This window comes from Mustela lutreola, chromosome 12, assembly GCF_030435805.1.
Source record: "Mustela lutreola isolate mMusLut2 chromosome 12, mMusLut2.pri, whole genome shotgun sequence".
NCBI classification, from domain to species: Eukaryota; Metazoa; Chordata; class Mammalia; order Carnivora; family Mustelidae; genus Mustela; species Mustela lutreola.
Window position 1 is genome coordinate 59,861,945 of NC_081301.1, and position 18,575 is coordinate 59,880,519.

Consider the following 18,575-nt stretch of genomic DNA (forward strand, 5'->3'; position numbering starts at 1 on the left):
CCAAAGTACTTTGCTAATTTACCAGTTTGAAAGTGATCAATGAAAACTTGATCACTTGAAAGTGATCTATGAAAACTTGCAGTCCCTTTATTCCTGGAAGATGGATGTATCTTCCAAGAAATGACCCAGGCTTTTGGCAGTTGTGGTAACACCTCACTTGGGTTGGAAGGTAGGAGTTACAAGCAGTACCTCCTATTGGCTCAAAGCACTTACAGTGATACCATTTGATCTTCTCTTTGTGGCACTAGCTTGCTACGGGTACTAAAGTGAAGCCAGCACAGCATGCCATTCTAGTTCCTCTGAAGCAATAATAAAACATAATTTATGTAATTGACATATTGGGAGTTTCTTAGAAGGGAAGTAATAACATCCATATTCCAGAGTTTGGTAACATGAAGTTGGGGAAGAATTGGGTGCAGGGTGGAGAGGAGGAAATGCCAATGACGGTATTGTTTTATCTTCTGTTTTTCTTTCTTTGCCACTTCAATTATATCTGTGTTCATGCTCCTTTTCAAATAAGCCAATTACCTTTCCTGTGTGATCCAATTTGCAGGTACATGATAAGCAGCAGGTTAGAATGAAGAATAAATGATTACTTTTAATGATGATCAGCACATCTGATGTGATAAATTATGATTAATGAGTAAATTAGCAGTGAATGATGTAAATGAATCTGCTTTGAAAACTATTTCTATAAAAAGATACTGAAGGGTCGGTGTAGTTTCTTTTTTTTTTTTTTTTGTCAAATACAGTGTCTGTGTTAAATATCCTTGTGAGTATATTACTATTTAGAGGGAATATGAAAAAAGCCAATAAATATTGTGTCATTTGCCTACATCTTTACTGAATGAGCCTGGGAGATTGCATGACTTTTCATCTGTTTCAGCATAAAGGCCTTTATCACTCTATTGAGCGAAAATGGATGTGCGGTCTGTGTATTTTGAATGCATAAGTAGGTAGTAAGCAAACTCGGGGGCTTAAAGTAGAAAATGTTGAATAAATATCTAAATGGAGCTGCTGATAACATGTTTTCATTAAGAATGCATGACTCTAGCATAGGGAATGGTAAAAATGGCTTTACAGATTGTATCTAAGAGTGATTCAAGACCTCTAGCAGCCTTTCTGAAATTTATGTCACTAAACCAGTGGTTACTGTGAGTGTCTTACACCAAAACAGATGGCTGGTCTTACTAAGCTTGTCAATAGTTTAGAGAAGTTTTATGGTCCAGACACGGTGAATGCCGGGGATTGTTTGTTTTGGTCATAATGCCCCATGGCTGTATGTTTAACAACAACAACAAAAAAAGGTACAGTGGTGAGGCCATACAACTTTTACTGCTGTCAAACAAGTGTTTTATGACCAGGTATTAATATATCTTGACATAAGACATGCTAGAAATTTATTTAACTGCTATAAACAGCCTAGTTCATATGTAATCTCCTCTCCACAAGAGTTAAAAAAAAAAAAAAAACTGGAAAGAATAAGATGAACTTGAGTGTTTTAAAATTGAAAAATTATTTTCTATTGCATTTAAATACTATTCTTGATAATTCTGTTTTGTAAATATTTTTTCTTCATCTTTTTCCTCTTTTTTCATTGGTCTGTAAGTGTTCACCACTGAGCATCTATTTACCTTACATTCTGTTGTGCTAAGGAGAAATGGAAAAGGCAGTGTTGGAGAACTTTTTGAAGAGGATTCTTTTTTGAGAAAGTAGATTTTCCAGCTTTCTCCTCAGTAGCAGTCACTTTCAACTCTACCTTTGTCTCTCCTGTTTAGCACAAAAGGATAAAAATTTAGCCAATGATAAAGTAACAATTTTCAGCTTTATCAGTAGTCTGGTAATTGGATACTCTGATGTATATTTTTCCCTTGAATTTATGTGTTATTTTAAAAATTTATAAAGTGTCTTAAAAATATAATTTTTGATCCAACAGTTTTACATAAAGAATGTATCATATGCATTGAAATTTTACATGTAAGAATGAATCACATATAGGGATTACATATATGTGCAAGGATGTAATTATAAGAATAATCATTGAAACATTTTTTATAGGAGGGTGGCTCAGTCATTAGGTATCTGCTTTTGGCTCAGGTCATGATCCCAGAGTCCTGGGGTTGAGCTCCGCATCGGGCTTCCCAGCTCAGCGGAAAGCCTTTTTCTCCCTCTCCCACTTCCACTGCTTGTGTTCCCTCTCTTGCTATCTTTCTCTATGTCTGTTAAATAAATAAAAAGAAATTTATAATACTGAAACATTAAGAACAACCTAAATATTTAATAGTAAATTAAAACATGATCTAGATGTTTTCTAATGTAAAAAATATATTCAATTAAATACTGATTGACAAAAGGATATGTAAAATATATTTTAAGCAAAATGTAGACTATAAAATAATAGTATAGTATAATCTCTCTTATGTAAAAATTATTAAATATTAAATGGTCATGGAGTAATTTTAAAACCTATTCATCAAGGTGATAACCATTAAGATGTTTTAAAATTTCTTTTTAATTTATTTATATTTTCTAATATATGTATAATGAGTATACTATTATGTATAATGTTTAAGGTCGTTTTACTTAAAAATGAAATGCACACAAAGAGGCAGAGAGAAGGATAACAATGTGATCAGAATGAGGTGGAGTGAATTCATAAAAGAGCTTGAGATTCATAGCATTGTTATAGTTCATCTGAATTCAGTCCTAAGGCAGACACATGACTGTGTGATTTGGTTATTCTACATTTTGCCAACGTAGGACCTGATTGGTTCTGTCAGTCTCCCACCATGTCATATCGGTGTTTTACAGTGTCAGTGTGTATTACAGAAAGTTTGCATTCTGCAACTAATTGATGTTATAAACAAGCAATTCAAATAGAAGCACAATAATCGTGTTTACAATATTATTATCCATATGAAATACTCAAAAGTGTATAGCCAAGGGTTAGGGGGGTGTAGAACTTCAGTTAATGTGAAGGGAGAGAAATACACGAGCATAAAATAGCTATAATAAAATATGGACTGTTTTAACTCATGCATGAGATGCAAAAAGATATAAGAGATACAATAAGAGATTAAAAAAAAAGAGTAGATTTCATCTACATGGGAGGCTCAAAGAAGGCTTTAAGGTATTTAATAGAGTTGGAAATGGAAAGCTTCTATAAATTCCAAAAATAGGGGAGAAATCATTTTGTGCAGGAAATAGCATATACTAGGATACTGAGGCAGGGGACTTTAGGTGCTTGATGAGCAAAGGTAAAAACATATTTGGGAAAAATAGGTTAGCAGCAGCTTGGAAAGGTCTTAAGGGCCAAACAAAATTTCTGGGCTTATTTGACAGTTGCAAACTATTAAAACTCAACTTATGTTTATATTTCTTTTGAGTGGAGAAGAGCTTTAATCATAGATGCATTTTAAAAAACCCCAAAGAAGAAAATGGGAAGGGAAAAGAAGGGTCATCGATAATGTGTAATATTGATTGTAGCAATATATACCCGAAGTGAGGGTGACCATATGGGAGAGTTCAAATACTATGATATTGTTAAGTGATCCTCAAACTTGGCTGGACACTGGAGTCCTCTGGAAATGAATTACCCATCCCTACCCACTGATTTTCTATTTGAATTGGTCTGAAGTGGAGTCTCTGCACCTATAGCCTTTGTCATTGTTGTTGTTTAAGGCTCCCAAGGGATTCTAAAGTCCATCATCGCAGGAGAATCATAGTTGTTGTTATTGGATATGAGAAAAAGAGAAGTGAGACGTAGTAGAAGCAGAATCTATAGGACTGAATAATTGTGTGGTAGCAGGTGGAGGAGAAGAAGACAAAGAAGAGGTCGGGGCTGCAAGGTTGGGTGCTTGGAAGGATGGAAGTGCCACAAATAGAAGTGGAAACAGTAAGAGGAGGAGGATTGGGAAGGCAGATGGCATGGTGTGTTTCCACAGTAATGATTTTGGAATGCTGCTAGGCAATCTTTCAAGCAGTGAGAAATGAGGATTTGACATTGAGGATAAGTTCAAATGGGAGATGTCATTCCATAAAATCAAATTTCTTCTTCTTATCCTCCTTCCCTTTTTCCTTCCCCATCCTTTTCTTTCTCCTTTCTGTCAATGTATATATCAATTCTTTGTCAACTTGAATATCGGTAATTATACAGAGGCACAGACATCTGTCTACCCAAAGGAGGACTGCTTTCGAGTCATTTTCAAAGAATTGAGAGTTAAGGCTCAATACAATTAACGATGTAGACATACCTACAATATGTCATTGAAATGTTTTGGAAAGGAAAAGGGGAAATTGATATCAAGAACATCTGTAGGGTATTTGTCTTTATCTACTATGAACAAATTTAATACATTCTCTGAATAACACAGAAGTGTTCTAGCATACTAACCCTGGAACTTATATGATCTGTTTATGTATTTTGTGTCATCAGTTTTGTCTGTTGACCAGGCATCATAGTTCATTTATCCCTGATTCAAATTGGCTCCTGGAAATTAGAAGAATAATTTCAGTATGGCCTCTGACTGAGTTTTTTCACTTAATAAGGGAAAAGTAATTGCTGTAATCCAGCACAAAGTGCTTGCCAAACCCTCAAGAAAACAGTCAGTATATATTTAATAGTTAACCAAAACAGTTTGAAAATATACCATAAATTGAGTTATACTATTTTGTCTATGCAGTGTCATTATAACTTCCTATTTTCTATTTTGACACAATAGGAATATTGGGGCTTCACAATTAGATCAAAAGTCCATGACTCACTCATAACCTCAGAGAGCCTTCCTTCCTTTCTTTTTCCCTTTTCTCTCTCTTTCCTTCTTTCTTTCCAAATCTTTACAATACTGTAAATTTTTCTATAATTCTATAAAATAAGAGTAATGCTATTATCTTGCAGGACTATGGAAAACATTGCACATGAGATACATAGAACATTTGATCCACTGTGTGGTATTCACTAAAGATTAGGTATTTCTTTATCCCATTTTGAAGTATAGTGCTTCTTAAGTCAAATTTTAAGGCTATAAGACTGGACCACAGCATCCTTCGTGACTCAGAAGAAGTCTCTTTGTCATTGAAGGTCTATGCTGGCCATGGATATCAGACATGACCCTGTTCAGATCCCACGTGATCAGATAGATATCCTCACTGGCCCCAGTTTATGTAGAACATCTGCCATAGAAACCACTCCAGCCTGGTGTGCGTGCCACACTTCTGCCTCCCATACAGTCATGCGTCATCTTTAAGACCTCCCTCTTTTCTTTTCATGAGCCACTTTGGTTTTGCTGGTATCTCAGGCATTCTTTCCTCCCTCCACTCCTGCCCAGTAGAGATCAAATGAATCACAACAGAATTCATCATCCACTAAACTCTAGCCATTCTTTGTGTTTGGGGCAGTGGTAATGAGTGTGCCGTGGCAGGAAGGGACTGTAAAACCCCAATAGCTTGTATACCTTCAGACCTGGCCATTATCCTTAAAACAACCCCTGACTCCTGCTATGCTCTTTATTTCCTGAGCTTCCCTTCCTGATACTTCGAGAGAAAGAAAAAATGGGAATGGTTTCAGTTGACAGTCTCATAAATTCTACAGATATCTTTTTGGGAGGAAGCAGATTCTTAAGGACAGAAATACCTACATATTCCTATGGAACATTCCCTCATCCTCTCCCTTAGTATCATTAAACAGCATCATTAACCTTCCCCTTTCAAGATTTTAAGTACATTATTATGACAAATAACCCTTTAAAAACAGAACTCTCTATTTAAGGAAATGTTAATCAGCTGAAAGAAACAAAGCCAATTAGTTACATGCTGTTAGTTTTGTTCCTCATTCGTCATATTTCCTTGATGTCTACAGAAGTGGCTTATTCATTAGAATTAAATTAGACAAATGGCATTCTCATTTCTTCCTTTCACTTTTGTAGTGTGCAGTCATTTTTGTGATTTGGTTTTAAGTGATTCTCTGTTGGCCAATCAAGTTACTGCAAATCTGAGTTGTCTTCTTAACCTTTAAGAATTTCTCATAAATTCGTTTCATGTATGGATGTTACTAGTAGACTTCAAGGGTTCTCCCCCATTAATGTCTAGCTCTACCTAATATAGTGTACTAAGGGGAGAATTTGTCCTTGATGGAGCACTTTGTTAAGGATGGCCAAAGGCAGCTTGCTGGTCTTGGTAGGATCTATCCCCTTAATTCAATAACAATAACTGTTCATTGGGCTTATCTCCTTGTCTCAGAGAGTCTAGCAACTTGAAACCTGATAGGGCATCAAAGTATTACGATCATTAGATGCAAAGGTACTGTGCATTTGTTATATTTAAAGAAACAAACTAACCCCGAAGAAAAATCAATGAGCGGTTGTGACTCCTCTTGTGCCGTGTAGGGAAGAATAATCCACCAGATTCCCAGAGCTAGCGTCTGGATCCTGAAAATGCGGTCTTTGAAAACAGCAAGTGAGCATGGCAGACATGTTCTGGAATATCAGTCATGCCTCTGTTCTGACTCATACACATGTTTAGCTTTTCTGTTTCCATTTAGAAAATAGACTTTCTAGGTCTAACAGTAATTTGACCTCTACAGTATCCAGCATTAGTTTAATGAAAGGTCGTACTACTCACTTGTCAAAATCAGCTTGAGCAGAAATGCATTTGCAAAGCACAGGGTGGGAAGCTTTAGGTGGATAGTGACGGCAGTCAGCTATAAAAAGGACTCATGCCTCCGAACTGGGTTTGATGTGTTTCTCTCCATCTTTAAGCTCTTGATATTTATTTATTTATTTGTTTATTTATTTATTTATTTATTTATTTATGTGTTTGTGTGTTTTTGTTAAACCAACTGCAATATTTGGTATATCTCATGGGATAAACACGGGGATTTTGGTTACTCAGACCTGAGGCAGTCATATTGCATGGCTTTTTAGTAGAAATCTTTGTTTTACGCTTTTATGTGAATTCTCTTCTCTTCCTATCTTCAAAGCCTCTCTTAAATTTGGGTAATATCCATGACAAAAGAAGGCAGAGGATTCATTTCATTCTTTTAGTAGCTGAGATGGTAGAGAGGAGGAAGTGGTGCTATGTATTATTATACCCCTCTGAGAATAAACATTTTTACTTGCCTCAAGCGTTTGTTGGAGTTATTAAGTTTGGTCTTCTCTCTTTCTCATTTCTTTTCTTTGGCTGGCTGCCTTGCATTGACAGCATCAGTCTTAGAGTTTGACCAGCCAAGATGATTATTTATGCAATAGTCTCGCTCACTGAAGGGATTTTAGTAAATTATCTAGAAACTAAACTTTGTATCATAGAGTGATGGCATTTATCCTTTTCTTGTTTAGATTTTGTGAGTACATGTAGAAAAAATTGATATCAAATCCCATAAAAAATCATGACTCTCTTGTCTGTGAAGGCTAATATCTTTTGTATTAAAAAAAAAAAAGCTGTGTGTACTTGCACTTGATATACCTTTTTTTTTTTTTTAAATGTACTATGATCAATTCCATTTCTTGCTTACAAATAATACATTTAAGGACCCTGTTCAGTACTTTTTTTTTTAGAAGAATACTGAGTCACTAAAGTGGTATTTAGTAGGACTTAAGAAAACAGTCCCATATCTGAAGCAGATTCTAACTGGTTATTTTAGTAAATTTTCCACAATTAAATAGGTTAATTTCATTACTTGACCTCATCTCTAAAAATGAAATCTTTATAATAGCATCCAGTGGTCATAACACTAGCAGATTTGAATATTTGTGGATATTAGCAGAAGGATTTTAGGTAGGATCAGAAAAGCCAGAAATACATTTGAATAAGGGAATGGTAGTCACCTCACCTCATATTCACTGAGAATATGGGGAATCTGACTTCTGTGTTTTATATGTTTTATATTAAGAAGTCAGATGTCCTGTTTAATAGTAATCTGACTACTTAGTGTCCCCACTCATCAGGATTTAGGAAACACTTTTTCTAGTAGTCATTGCCTCCTGATTGTAGATTGTCAGAACCTCCCAAGTTCCCTTTTTTTTTTTTTTTTTGTGATGAGAAGTACGATACCATCCCTTAAACAAACAAATAAAGCAAACCTGGTGCAAGAAGAATATCCTATATTCTAGATTTATTTAATTTCTGGTTAGTACATAGTCATTTTATACCATAGCCCTTTAACCTCATTCACACATTCTTGCAAGAAATTTCAAAACAGAACTTAAAGGAGAAAACAGGTTGTTAAAATTCATTTTCATTCAGAGTTAACAATTTTTAAGCTATGTACTTTGAAGAGGAAGGTTCCAAAAATGACAGTATTGTAACATTTAACAAGCAATGCAATACATTTTACTTTTCCAGGGAAATTCTCTAGGAATTTTAATTGCATGATTTTAATTTCTATATTAGATGTTGACAAGTGTGTGGTTATTATCAATTTGCATTGTTTGCAACAGCAGAATGAAAAGCATAAACACTTCTTATATCATTTTTGTTTGTTTGTTTCCAGAAAAGTGATATCAGTGTACAGTGTTTTTTATTCTTCTCACTGTTAGTCATTTCAGATCATGTTAAGTACTTCCAGCAGTTCTGGTAATCATTTAGTTTGTACTGCTACCCAGAGATGTTGCAGGATGTGATATCGAGCAGGGCTGTGGGAGCCTGCTTTCTTTCCTAGTATTCCTGAACAGGCAGGGAGGGACCTGTGTTCCCACTAGTTCTACTATCACCAAGTGGAATTTGCTGATGAGGTGGGGGCTCATTTTCCAGCAAGAACATTGCAAAGATGCCTCTCCCCACCCTTGTTTCTCTCATCGTGGAGATAATACACTAAGCTAGAAAAATTTAAACTGGAAAGCATCTCTGAAAATAATTTTACATTTCATATTTTTACAGTTAAGAAATAGGAAAGCTAGGGAATACCTGGCTGGCTCAATTGGTTGAGTATCCTACTCTTGGTTTCAGTTCAGGTCATGGTCTTAGAGTCATGAGATTGAGCCCAGTGCCAGACTCTGTGCTCAACATGGAGACTGCTTGAGATTCTCTCTCTCTCCCTCTCCTTCTACTCCTACCCACCCAAGTGCTCTTTCTCCACATGAGCTTACTCTCTCCCTCTCTCAAATAAATTATTTAATTAAATATTTAAAAAAGAGAGAAACAGAAACAGGAAAGTGAGATATTTTATGTCAGCAGAAGCATCATGTGGGAAACATGAAAACAAGGCAGAGAAAATATGATAATGAGCAAAGAGTGATGAACTTCTTCTTTCTTAAAATATAAGGATTATTTTCAAAATAAATTATAGCTACTGTTGTTTAAAACCATTTTTCAATAGCATTTAAATGAAAAACAGTAGGGGTGGAAATTTCTAATAGGGATAAAAAAATGGAATGAAAAAGTAAGATGCTTTTGAATTAAAAAAAATTAATTGCAACATAACTGCAAAAACTCAAGGGTATGAGAAAAATGTAAAGAAGTAGGAAAAATTATGAATATACGTCTGCCAAACCACCATTGGTGTTTTTGCACATTTTGTTCCATCCTTTTGGGGGCTACATTTTTCTTTATTATCTGATACCCCTCATTTAAATGTGTGTATGATACTTTTGTGGCTTATTATTGAATTGCAAGTATTTCTCATGTCATATTCTAAAACTTTTATCCATATAACATTGGCTATATTTGTATGATGTTCTATCATCATGTCATAGTTCATTTTACTGTCAATTCCAGTTTTATTTCATATTTAGGGTATATATAGTCTTTGCTAAATAAATGGCGTAATAGATATCTTTGTGCATAAGTACCTATCTTCATTTTATTTAATTCTCAAATAATAGATATCTAGATCTGGAAATGCAAGCTGGATGATAAGTAGGTTTTAAAGAGAGAGGGTGAATGTTAGGAATATTTTAAGGAAGTAGAGAACATTTAAAAACTCTTTAACTTCTAACCTTTCATCTTTAGGAATCTTAAAGTCTACGTATTTTTTTTACAGGAATTCCTTTTCTTCTTCCACCCTCCCTAACACGCTCCCCTCTCCACCCCCTCCACCCCCCGCCTCAGACTTTGGAGGCTTCTTGACTCATCTTCTATGCAAATTAGGAACTTAAGTTTCAATTAAGGCAGAGCACAATATTTAGGTTAAGGAGTCACTTTGCTAGTTTTCCCTATTTCTGTTTCTTGCCAAACCTTATAATTCAGGGCTGTATTTCTTGTCTCTTTTAAAATTTTCTAGAATTTCTCTTAAATGTCACTAATTCTAATGGCTTAGCAGTGGCAGTGCTGCTTTCTGGCAGTGCCCTGATAATGGCATCAAAGCAAAGAGCTAAAATTTTACTCACTTTGATTGATGAGCTCATTTTGTTACAGAGGACAAATTGGATTTTTTTTATATTGGTAATAAAAATTAATGTGTGATGTTGCTTTTCGGATGTTATTGGATCTCTGCCTTAATACAGATTTCAGCAATAAAAACACTAGCAGATATCTTGACCAGAAAGTTACCTCCCTCCCCTTTAAACTACCCTTAAAACTAAAAGGTGCTTTTCTAATTTTGTGATCTTGGTGTGTGCATATATATATGTATGTATTGGTCTCAGTGGGGTTGAGGGCTATGGGAAAAGTGATGGCAGTGGGGTAATACTCTGTCTTTCAATTTTCCATCTAATTTTGATATTTATTTCTTTTTATTTCAGCACCTCCAAGGTTTACAAGAACTCCTGTTGACCAGACAGGGGTCTCTGGTGGAGTTGCCTCTTTCATTTGCCAAGCTACAGGAGACCCAAGACCTAAAATTGTCTGGAATAAAAAAGGAAAGAAAGTCAGCAATCAGAGATTTGAGGTATTAGGTCCATTGTTCTGTTTCTCTGGGGGAGAAGTGTATCTGCTCTATCTTTGGTTTGTATATCACTTGCTTATTTTACTGTGATATGAAGTGTGATAATCACTGAGACATGGCCTTCTTTTTGTTGCTTGTGTTGGGAAACTTAGTTCTAAATGGCTTTTTAAAAAGGAATTTGTGGGTTCAGGTGACTAACTTTGTATTAGATGGTACCAGGCTCAGGGTTCTTGGGATGCATCTATTAGCCTCATCCTCAGACTGTTTCCCTGTAAGATTTCAGTATGTGAGTCTCACATCCTCCCACAATGGAGGCTAGAAGGGGAGTGTAAGCTCCCTATGCTCCCAGGTCTCACTGAGTTACTTACTTGTCCCTGGACTAGTGTATATGGACAACTGGATGTATATAGACCAACTAATTTAGGTTAATCAGACTCTACCTCTGTTCTGGGAAGGAAGTTAGCTCCATCCAATCCGATGGCCTGGAGTGGGGAAGCAGTGTTTTCCCATAGCGGATTCAGGTTCCTGTTACAGGGAAGAAGGGGAATGGGTACTGGGCAGCAAATGAAGTTGTCCACTGAATCTCACAGCTGTGTTTTACAAGTACCATGAACTAAAATGGGACATTAACTCAAATGTTGGCCTAAGCATGGCTCTGAAAGAACATACCCAGGATGAAATGGCATTTAAACCTTTGAACAAATTACTCAAGAAAGCTCAGTGACTTGAAGATGATGAAGCATAATTCAGATATTATTTTGAATGTTTTTAGGGAGACTAAGGGTTCAGAAATTTGCTCGTTTTGGAGGAGAAAAATAGATAATGATATGCAGAGAAAAGTTGGAAGCAGCACACAATAACATGCCTGAATTTAAGACCTGACGAAAACAGCTTATTCTTAAAGGATAGAAAGACCTCTAAACTTCCCCAAAGTGTAAAACTCACTTTCTCTTAACTGAGTTTCTGACATACTTCATAGCCTAGTTTGTAGTTTGGCAAATAAAGGCAATTTCTGGTCAAAAGAAATACAAGTACAAAATTTAGAACATTTTTGATTTTACCCATTTTTACCAGTTTTCACAGAGCAAAAAATGTCCAACTCCCTTTTTTTTTTTTTTTTTTTTTAAAGATTATTTATTTATTTATTTGACAGAGAGAGATCACAAGTAGGCAGAGAGGCAGGCAGAGAGAGAGGAGGAAGCAGGCTCCCTGCTGAGCAGGGAGCCCGACGCGGGACTCGATCCCAGGACCCTGAGATCATGACCCGAGCGAAGGCAGCGGCTTAACCCACTGAGCCACCCAGGCGCCCCCCAACTCCCTTTTTAAAGGGTATAATTAATTACACTGGTAGAAATTTAAATGGAGACTTTAATTTACAAATGATAAATTTAAAATTATGTTTGTTTGACATCAAATACTTACAGTGATTAAACATTAAAAAAAATCTTAATCACTGAGAAGTATTTCCTCTATCATGTAGAAAATGATGTGTGTGTGATCTGTAGTATACATCTCTTTTAGTTTAAATGAATTTGAATTTTATTAATCAAAGAGGATTTTGACATCATACTTGCTGGTGACAGTATAACAAAGATTAAATTATAATAGCAAATGTTTCAAAGCATGAGCTCTACTCATTGCATAAGTCTGAATGAGAATCATATAAACACAGCCAAGGAAAATTAGTTATTTTTACATGAAGCGTGTATATCAAATAGTTTTGAGTCTTGGGTTGATAATCTTTAAAATCTGTAATAGTATGTATGTATTTTTGTTTTGCTAGTTTATAAAGCCTATGAGAGCCCTAAGTGAGAATGATTTTGTTTGTTCTATCTCCAGTGGCAATTATAATGTCTGCTTAGAGTAAATAGGGCACAATCAATACCGGGTATTAAATAAGATTTTCAATTGGAAATCACAACATTGGCATGTATTGTGTAGCATAGTGTTTGTTGAAAAAGGATAGGTCTACACTAGGAAATAGTTCAGAAATATAAACCTATAGTGACACATAATAGTCTGTTGTTAAGGGAGTAGGTTCTAAGCCTTCTCATCGCAGGAAGAACTTTTTTTTCCCTTTTCTTTTTTTTATATCTATATGAGATGATGGATGTTAATTAAACCTACTGTAATAGTCATTTCAAAATACATGTAAATCAGACCATCACACTATATGTCTTAAACTTTTTACAGTGATGTTTGCCAATAATTTCTTAATAAAACTGGAAAAAATCAAAATTTAAGATGGCATTAAGGATATTTAAACCTTTCTCTACATTAAGCCATGAGATGTATTATATGTAATATATGTAATACATTTTATATATGTATTTATATTTAGAAATATATGTTTATTTATATGTTTATAAATATATATAAATGTTGTCAACTAATTCAAGTACTACAAAAAATGATAATGGTGATGATGATGAGATTAATAAATATGGGGATGAAACTGTGGTGTCCTCTCCCAGTCTTTTCTAAAACTAGGCTGTGTTCTTTCAGCTGGCCACTGAGGTGCTGTGCTTTCTGGTTTATAAACATAAAAATGTTTAAAGTTTATAAATTAAATGTTTACAAAAATATAGAAATGTATATATATGTTCAATTATGGCATACTTGTCAAAGATTCTAGTTAACTATGAAAGTTTTTTTCACAACATGCATGGTGGATTCTTTCTAAAATATGTGCTTGATCTTAATCTCACAAAACAAACTGAGGGTTGCCGGGGGGAGGGGGTTGGGGAGAAGGGGGTGGGATTATGGACATTGGGGAGGGTATGTGATTTGGTGAGTGCTGTGAAGTGTGTAAACCTGGTGATTCACAGACCTGGGGATAAAAATATATGTTTATAAAAAAATATATGTTTATAAAAAATAAAAAATTAAAAAAAAAAAAAAGAAATGAAAATAAATTGTGGCATATTGGGAAGTGGGACATTTTGGATATCTCTGAATTGAAAACAGAACACAGAAAGGACCTGAAGTAGGTATATTTTAAAAATATTTGATCTTTCTTCTGTATGTTGACATAAGCACATTTACACACAAAATTGGGGATTAAACACCTCAATAAATGTATTTACAAAGCATTCTCAATTCATAATTTAGGCACATGGAACTATTTATTAGTCACAGGGAAATGAAAAAAAAAAAAAAAAACCCTCACCCAAACTGGAAAGCACAGCCCCTCAGTGGGCAGCTGGAAGGACACAGCGTAGTTACAGAAAAGACAAGCAGAAAACTCCAGTTTTGTCCCCATATTTATGAATCTCCTCATCATCATCATTATCATTTTTTTGAAGTAGTACTTGAATTAGCTGACAAATATCTGGGATTGCTAAACTGCTTCAGAGTGTAGTCCATAAAGATAGTGAATTCAGTCTTATTCTTTAGAACATTAATTTTCTGCCCGGTGAAGCAAGCCTCCATTTTACAGCAAAAATGCCCTAAAAATGCAGAAAACGCTAAGCTAGAACAAATACTGGAATGATTTATAGCAAAATTAATGCATGCCATCAGTCTCTTGGGTTGTGGAAACCATCTCATTGGCTGCCTAAATATTAGATTTATGCAGTTTCTCTTCATGGTTTGCTTCTCCGTACTTTTCAGCATGAAATACTTTAAGCCAGAAGAGCTGTCTGTGGTGGTATACATTATATCTCCACCTTACAGTCCAATTATTGAGTAGGTCCACATAAGCATACATGCTGTGAGAGACAGAAGATAACCTTTGAGAAGGTTATCTCTCATAGCAACAAGTCTCTTGCAAAATTAACAGGAACAAATTGTCCTACATATACATACTAGAATATTTTCACGAGTATACCATGAATGTTTTTCAGTAGACTTTGCATCTGTAGCTACATGCCTTTCCCTTTGTTCAGGAGATTAGTTAAATTAGACCAGTTTTTCCATTTTACTACTATGTATCAAAATTCAGTCTGAAAATGCTGCCGTTTTTAGTCTGAGCCAAAAGACTGGTTCACCACTGTATTAAGGTTTAGCTGAGAGGAAGACAATTGTAACAACACCTGTGACAGCTATTGTTTCCTCTAATAGGTAATAGAGTTTGATGATGGATCTGGATCAGTTCTCAGAATACAACCCTTACGGACTCCACGGGATGAGGCCATTTATGAATGTGTGGCCTCAAATAACGTGGGAGAAATAAGTGTATCCACCAGACTCACAGTTTTGCGTGGTAAGTACTCAAGTACAAGGTTGTTCCTTGTGTTATTGTTGAAATTCTGTATCCCTGGTGTTCTTTTGAGGGACCACTAAAGTGCCTAGAGTTTTTATGACACTTAAATGGGTAATGAATTTAAATGCAATGTTTATAAGGGTGAAACATTTAGACAGGGAGTGCATGCCTCTTCTCATGATTCTTGAAGAATGCTATCCAGGAAAAAAAAAAAAAAAAAAAAAGAGAGAAATACTGATTTCCAACGCAAAATACCATTATGATTTTTGGTAGAGTACCTAGAAAGGAAATAGGACATGCTGTCTTTTCAAGTTAGCATTGCTTCTGTATGGATTCTTTGTACCAAGGTTGGCCAGTACTTTTTACAGATTACCACAACTGACACTAATGTTTGCAAAATTAAGGGAACATTTTCTGCCTAAAGATTAGTTCCTCATAAATGGAGCTATTGAGAAAAACAAAGGTACCTTATGTCTTTATGTCAAAAAATATATTTTTATTTCAGTCTTTTATATTTCTTGAACATCTGTTAATGCAAAGTGAGTGGAAACAGTGTGCCCCCTGCTGTGTTTCCTGCTATGTGGCTTATGCAGTTTGACCAAAGTACAAGATGACTTGCCAAATCTCTAGTACAGTGGGTCTACTTTCTAGAATTTCTTTAGAACATTAGTACTAGAGAATGTTGTGCATCTCTGCATCAACGTTTTGTGAAGAGGTAAGAATATTGCCTGAATTGGCTTCCCTAGTAGTTGACATCTCCTAACACTCTTGTGCCTTTATGTCTTTCTCTCTCTCACATACTTTCATTTGTTTGTTCATTGTGTTTTGCTTTGAACTTCATTTTGCTGGATTCCACCACTTATGAGAATAGGCTTTTATAAGATGAAGGGCAGTGGAAGGAAAAAAGGGATCAAAATTGCATTACTGAGTGCCTGGGTGACTCAGTGATTTAAGCCTCTGCCTTCTGCTCAGGTCATGATCTCAGGGTCCTGGGATTGAGTCCTACATTGGGCTCTGCTCGGCGGGGAGCCTGGTTCCCCCTTTTTCTTTCTGCCTGCCTCTCTGCCTACTTGTGATCTCTGTCTGTCGAATAAATAAATAAATTCTTTAAAACAAAATAAAACAAAACAAAATTGCATAACCATAGAGGAATATAACGTGGATTAAGAACATTTGTTCTCCACTCCATTTTTTCCCATTGTGGTATGTATTTACTTTGTATGTTTTATAAAATCAAAACATTCCCTTCTGGATCTTTGACTACCAAATCAATTCATTAATCTAAGAAACCTAGGAAGTGAGATTATTTACTTATACATCTTATAATAAGTCTCAAATGTTATAAATATCTTACTAAGTCTCAGGAGAAATACTGACCATCTATACTAGATATAGATCTTTTAAATGCATGTAACAGAATGATGCTTAAAAACAAGTAAGTCAGCTTTGAGCTACAATTCCGTCCATTCTGAGAAGTTGTTTACACACAAACTTCTCATTCTCCTATAAACTCATGGAGATATTGATAAAATATCTGAAAATAAAACTAAATGCTTGATTAGGCTTGCAAATAAGAAAGAAATTTTCTGGTGCTAAAAACAAAGAAAGAATCTCCAGAGAACAGATAATTTATAATCTCATAACCCAAGATAATAACCAAAAGGACTATATGTTTTAACTGCCAGAGTTTTAGCTCTGCAGTAGCATATAGGCCTATATAAAACAAAATGAAGGTAAGAAGCTAGACCAGCTTTCTGAAGAAAGGTGAGAATTCTAGCTCCACTTTTATAGTGTAATAGAACTAGAAGCAGGCATAAAAAACAGCTAGATACAGTGATTCTCACGAAGTGTGGAAGAGGCAGCCATGTAAGTACTCACCCCACAGAGATGTCCCCACAATTCAGCATATACAACCCCAGATAAGGCCATTCATACCCAGATGGGCTCATAACTACTAATTCTAAAGCATGAAAGCTAGCTCTCACTCATGAAGAACAGGAAACCCAATCAAGGAGAGTAGAAATCATAGTTTGTGAACTACAAATAATTGTGTCTGCCTTTGATCCTGGTCATGCTCCCAGGGTCCTTGGGTAGATAGCCCTGAGCTGGGCTCCCTGCTCAGAGGGGAGCTTGCTTCTCCTTCTTCCTCTGCTGTGCTCGCATGCGCGCGCTCTCTCTCTCTCTCTGCCAAATAAATGAATAAAATCTTCAAAAAAAAAAAATACAGGTTTGAAAAGGTAACAAAGAGTAAAATCTCTCAGGTAAGAATTAGATATTGGGGGGGTAAAAAGAGCAGATGGGAGTTAGAAGTCAGATTTTAGAACTGGGAAGCTTCTTAGTGACTATGTTTATTAAGACTCTAACACGTACTTCAAGATATATGTACATATATGAGTATACACATATGTGTTCACATAAACTTAACAGGTCTGAAATTGTAGAGAAATTTTTTCAGGTGTTCACACCTGAGACAAACTCAGACTCATTTGTTGATTTTCTTTTAAAATTTTAATCTTCATTTCTTTACCTAGTTTAGAACTAATGCTGTTATGTAGGAAGTGTAATAACAAAGGTATAATAAAGTAAAATCTACCAAAAACGTTTTTTTTTCTTTACCTTCTGATTTCCTTGAATTTTCCCCTTGAAAGGAAACAGTAACAGTCATTTGGCTTGATTTAATCTTTATGCAATGATGAAGAGATTAGCAAAAACTTGCGAGGAAAATATCATTTTACTTGGGCTTTCACATAGATTTATGTTTTCCTTCCTCCCAGCTGATTAGGGAGAACCATCTCATCTACTTTTATTCAACAAGCTCCCCGATAAAACAAATACATGTGAGCATTTTAAAATGATCTTGGTTTTCTGTGTGAATAGCTGTCATGTATAAGTACCTTATATGAAAATTTATGATTCTAGTAAAGATAATTAAACCTTTTGTTTTAAAGATTATGTTTAGCAATTTTGGAAATGTTTCATGAGAAAAACCCAAAGGTATTTTAGGTAATGGAAAAGTAGTCTAAACATAACTTAGAATACTTTTCATATATCCCTATGGAATGAAATAAATGGGTTGGGAATTATCATTTTTCCCTAGGGTTACCTCGTAGTCTTAAATTTCTAAATAACTAAGTATAATTCTATTAATAATAGTCTGGCAAAATATTCCAATATAAAATCACATTCATAGAATATGAACATAGTGTACAGTTAATTAAAATGAATGTGAAGAGTTTCATACTACACTTGTTGAGCTTTGTGCCCGTTTTTGAGTTCACTTGCACTTACAGATCACCTTGGCAGATACTCAAGCTCTATGCTCTGCAGTTGGCTGATAGTGATGTACACTTTCAGTTAGTGGCCTTCGTCAGATGCCCATTTTGTCCACACGGGTCATTTATTTTTTTCCCTACTTTGCTGACAATGCCAAAAATGTGCCAACTGTCATGATGGGTTTTGTCTAAGTGGCCTGGATGGATATCACTAATTTATTTCACAGAGGCTACTAGAGAACCTAATTAATTGGAGATTTAAACATCTGAACTGTGTGGCTCA

General features: G+C 35.3%; 1 protein-coding gene across 39 annotated transcripts in view; it reads left to right on the plus strand.

Moving 5' to 3' along the window:
• PTPRD (protein tyrosine phosphatase receptor type D) overlaps positions 1–18,575 on the plus strand; it is a 2,315,363-nt gene that overhangs the window by 1,987,959 nt on the left and 308,829 nt on the right. For all 39 annotated transcript variants that reach the window (XM_059143037.1, XM_059143036.1, XM_059143035.1 and 36 more), the window contains 2 exons: positions 10,674–10,819; positions 14,879–15,020. In XM_059143037.1, the coding sequence (XP_058999020.1) occupies positions 10,674–10,819; positions 14,879–15,020 (288 nt within the window). The remainder of the gene's footprint in view (positions 1–10,673; positions 10,820–14,878; positions 15,021–18,575) is intronic.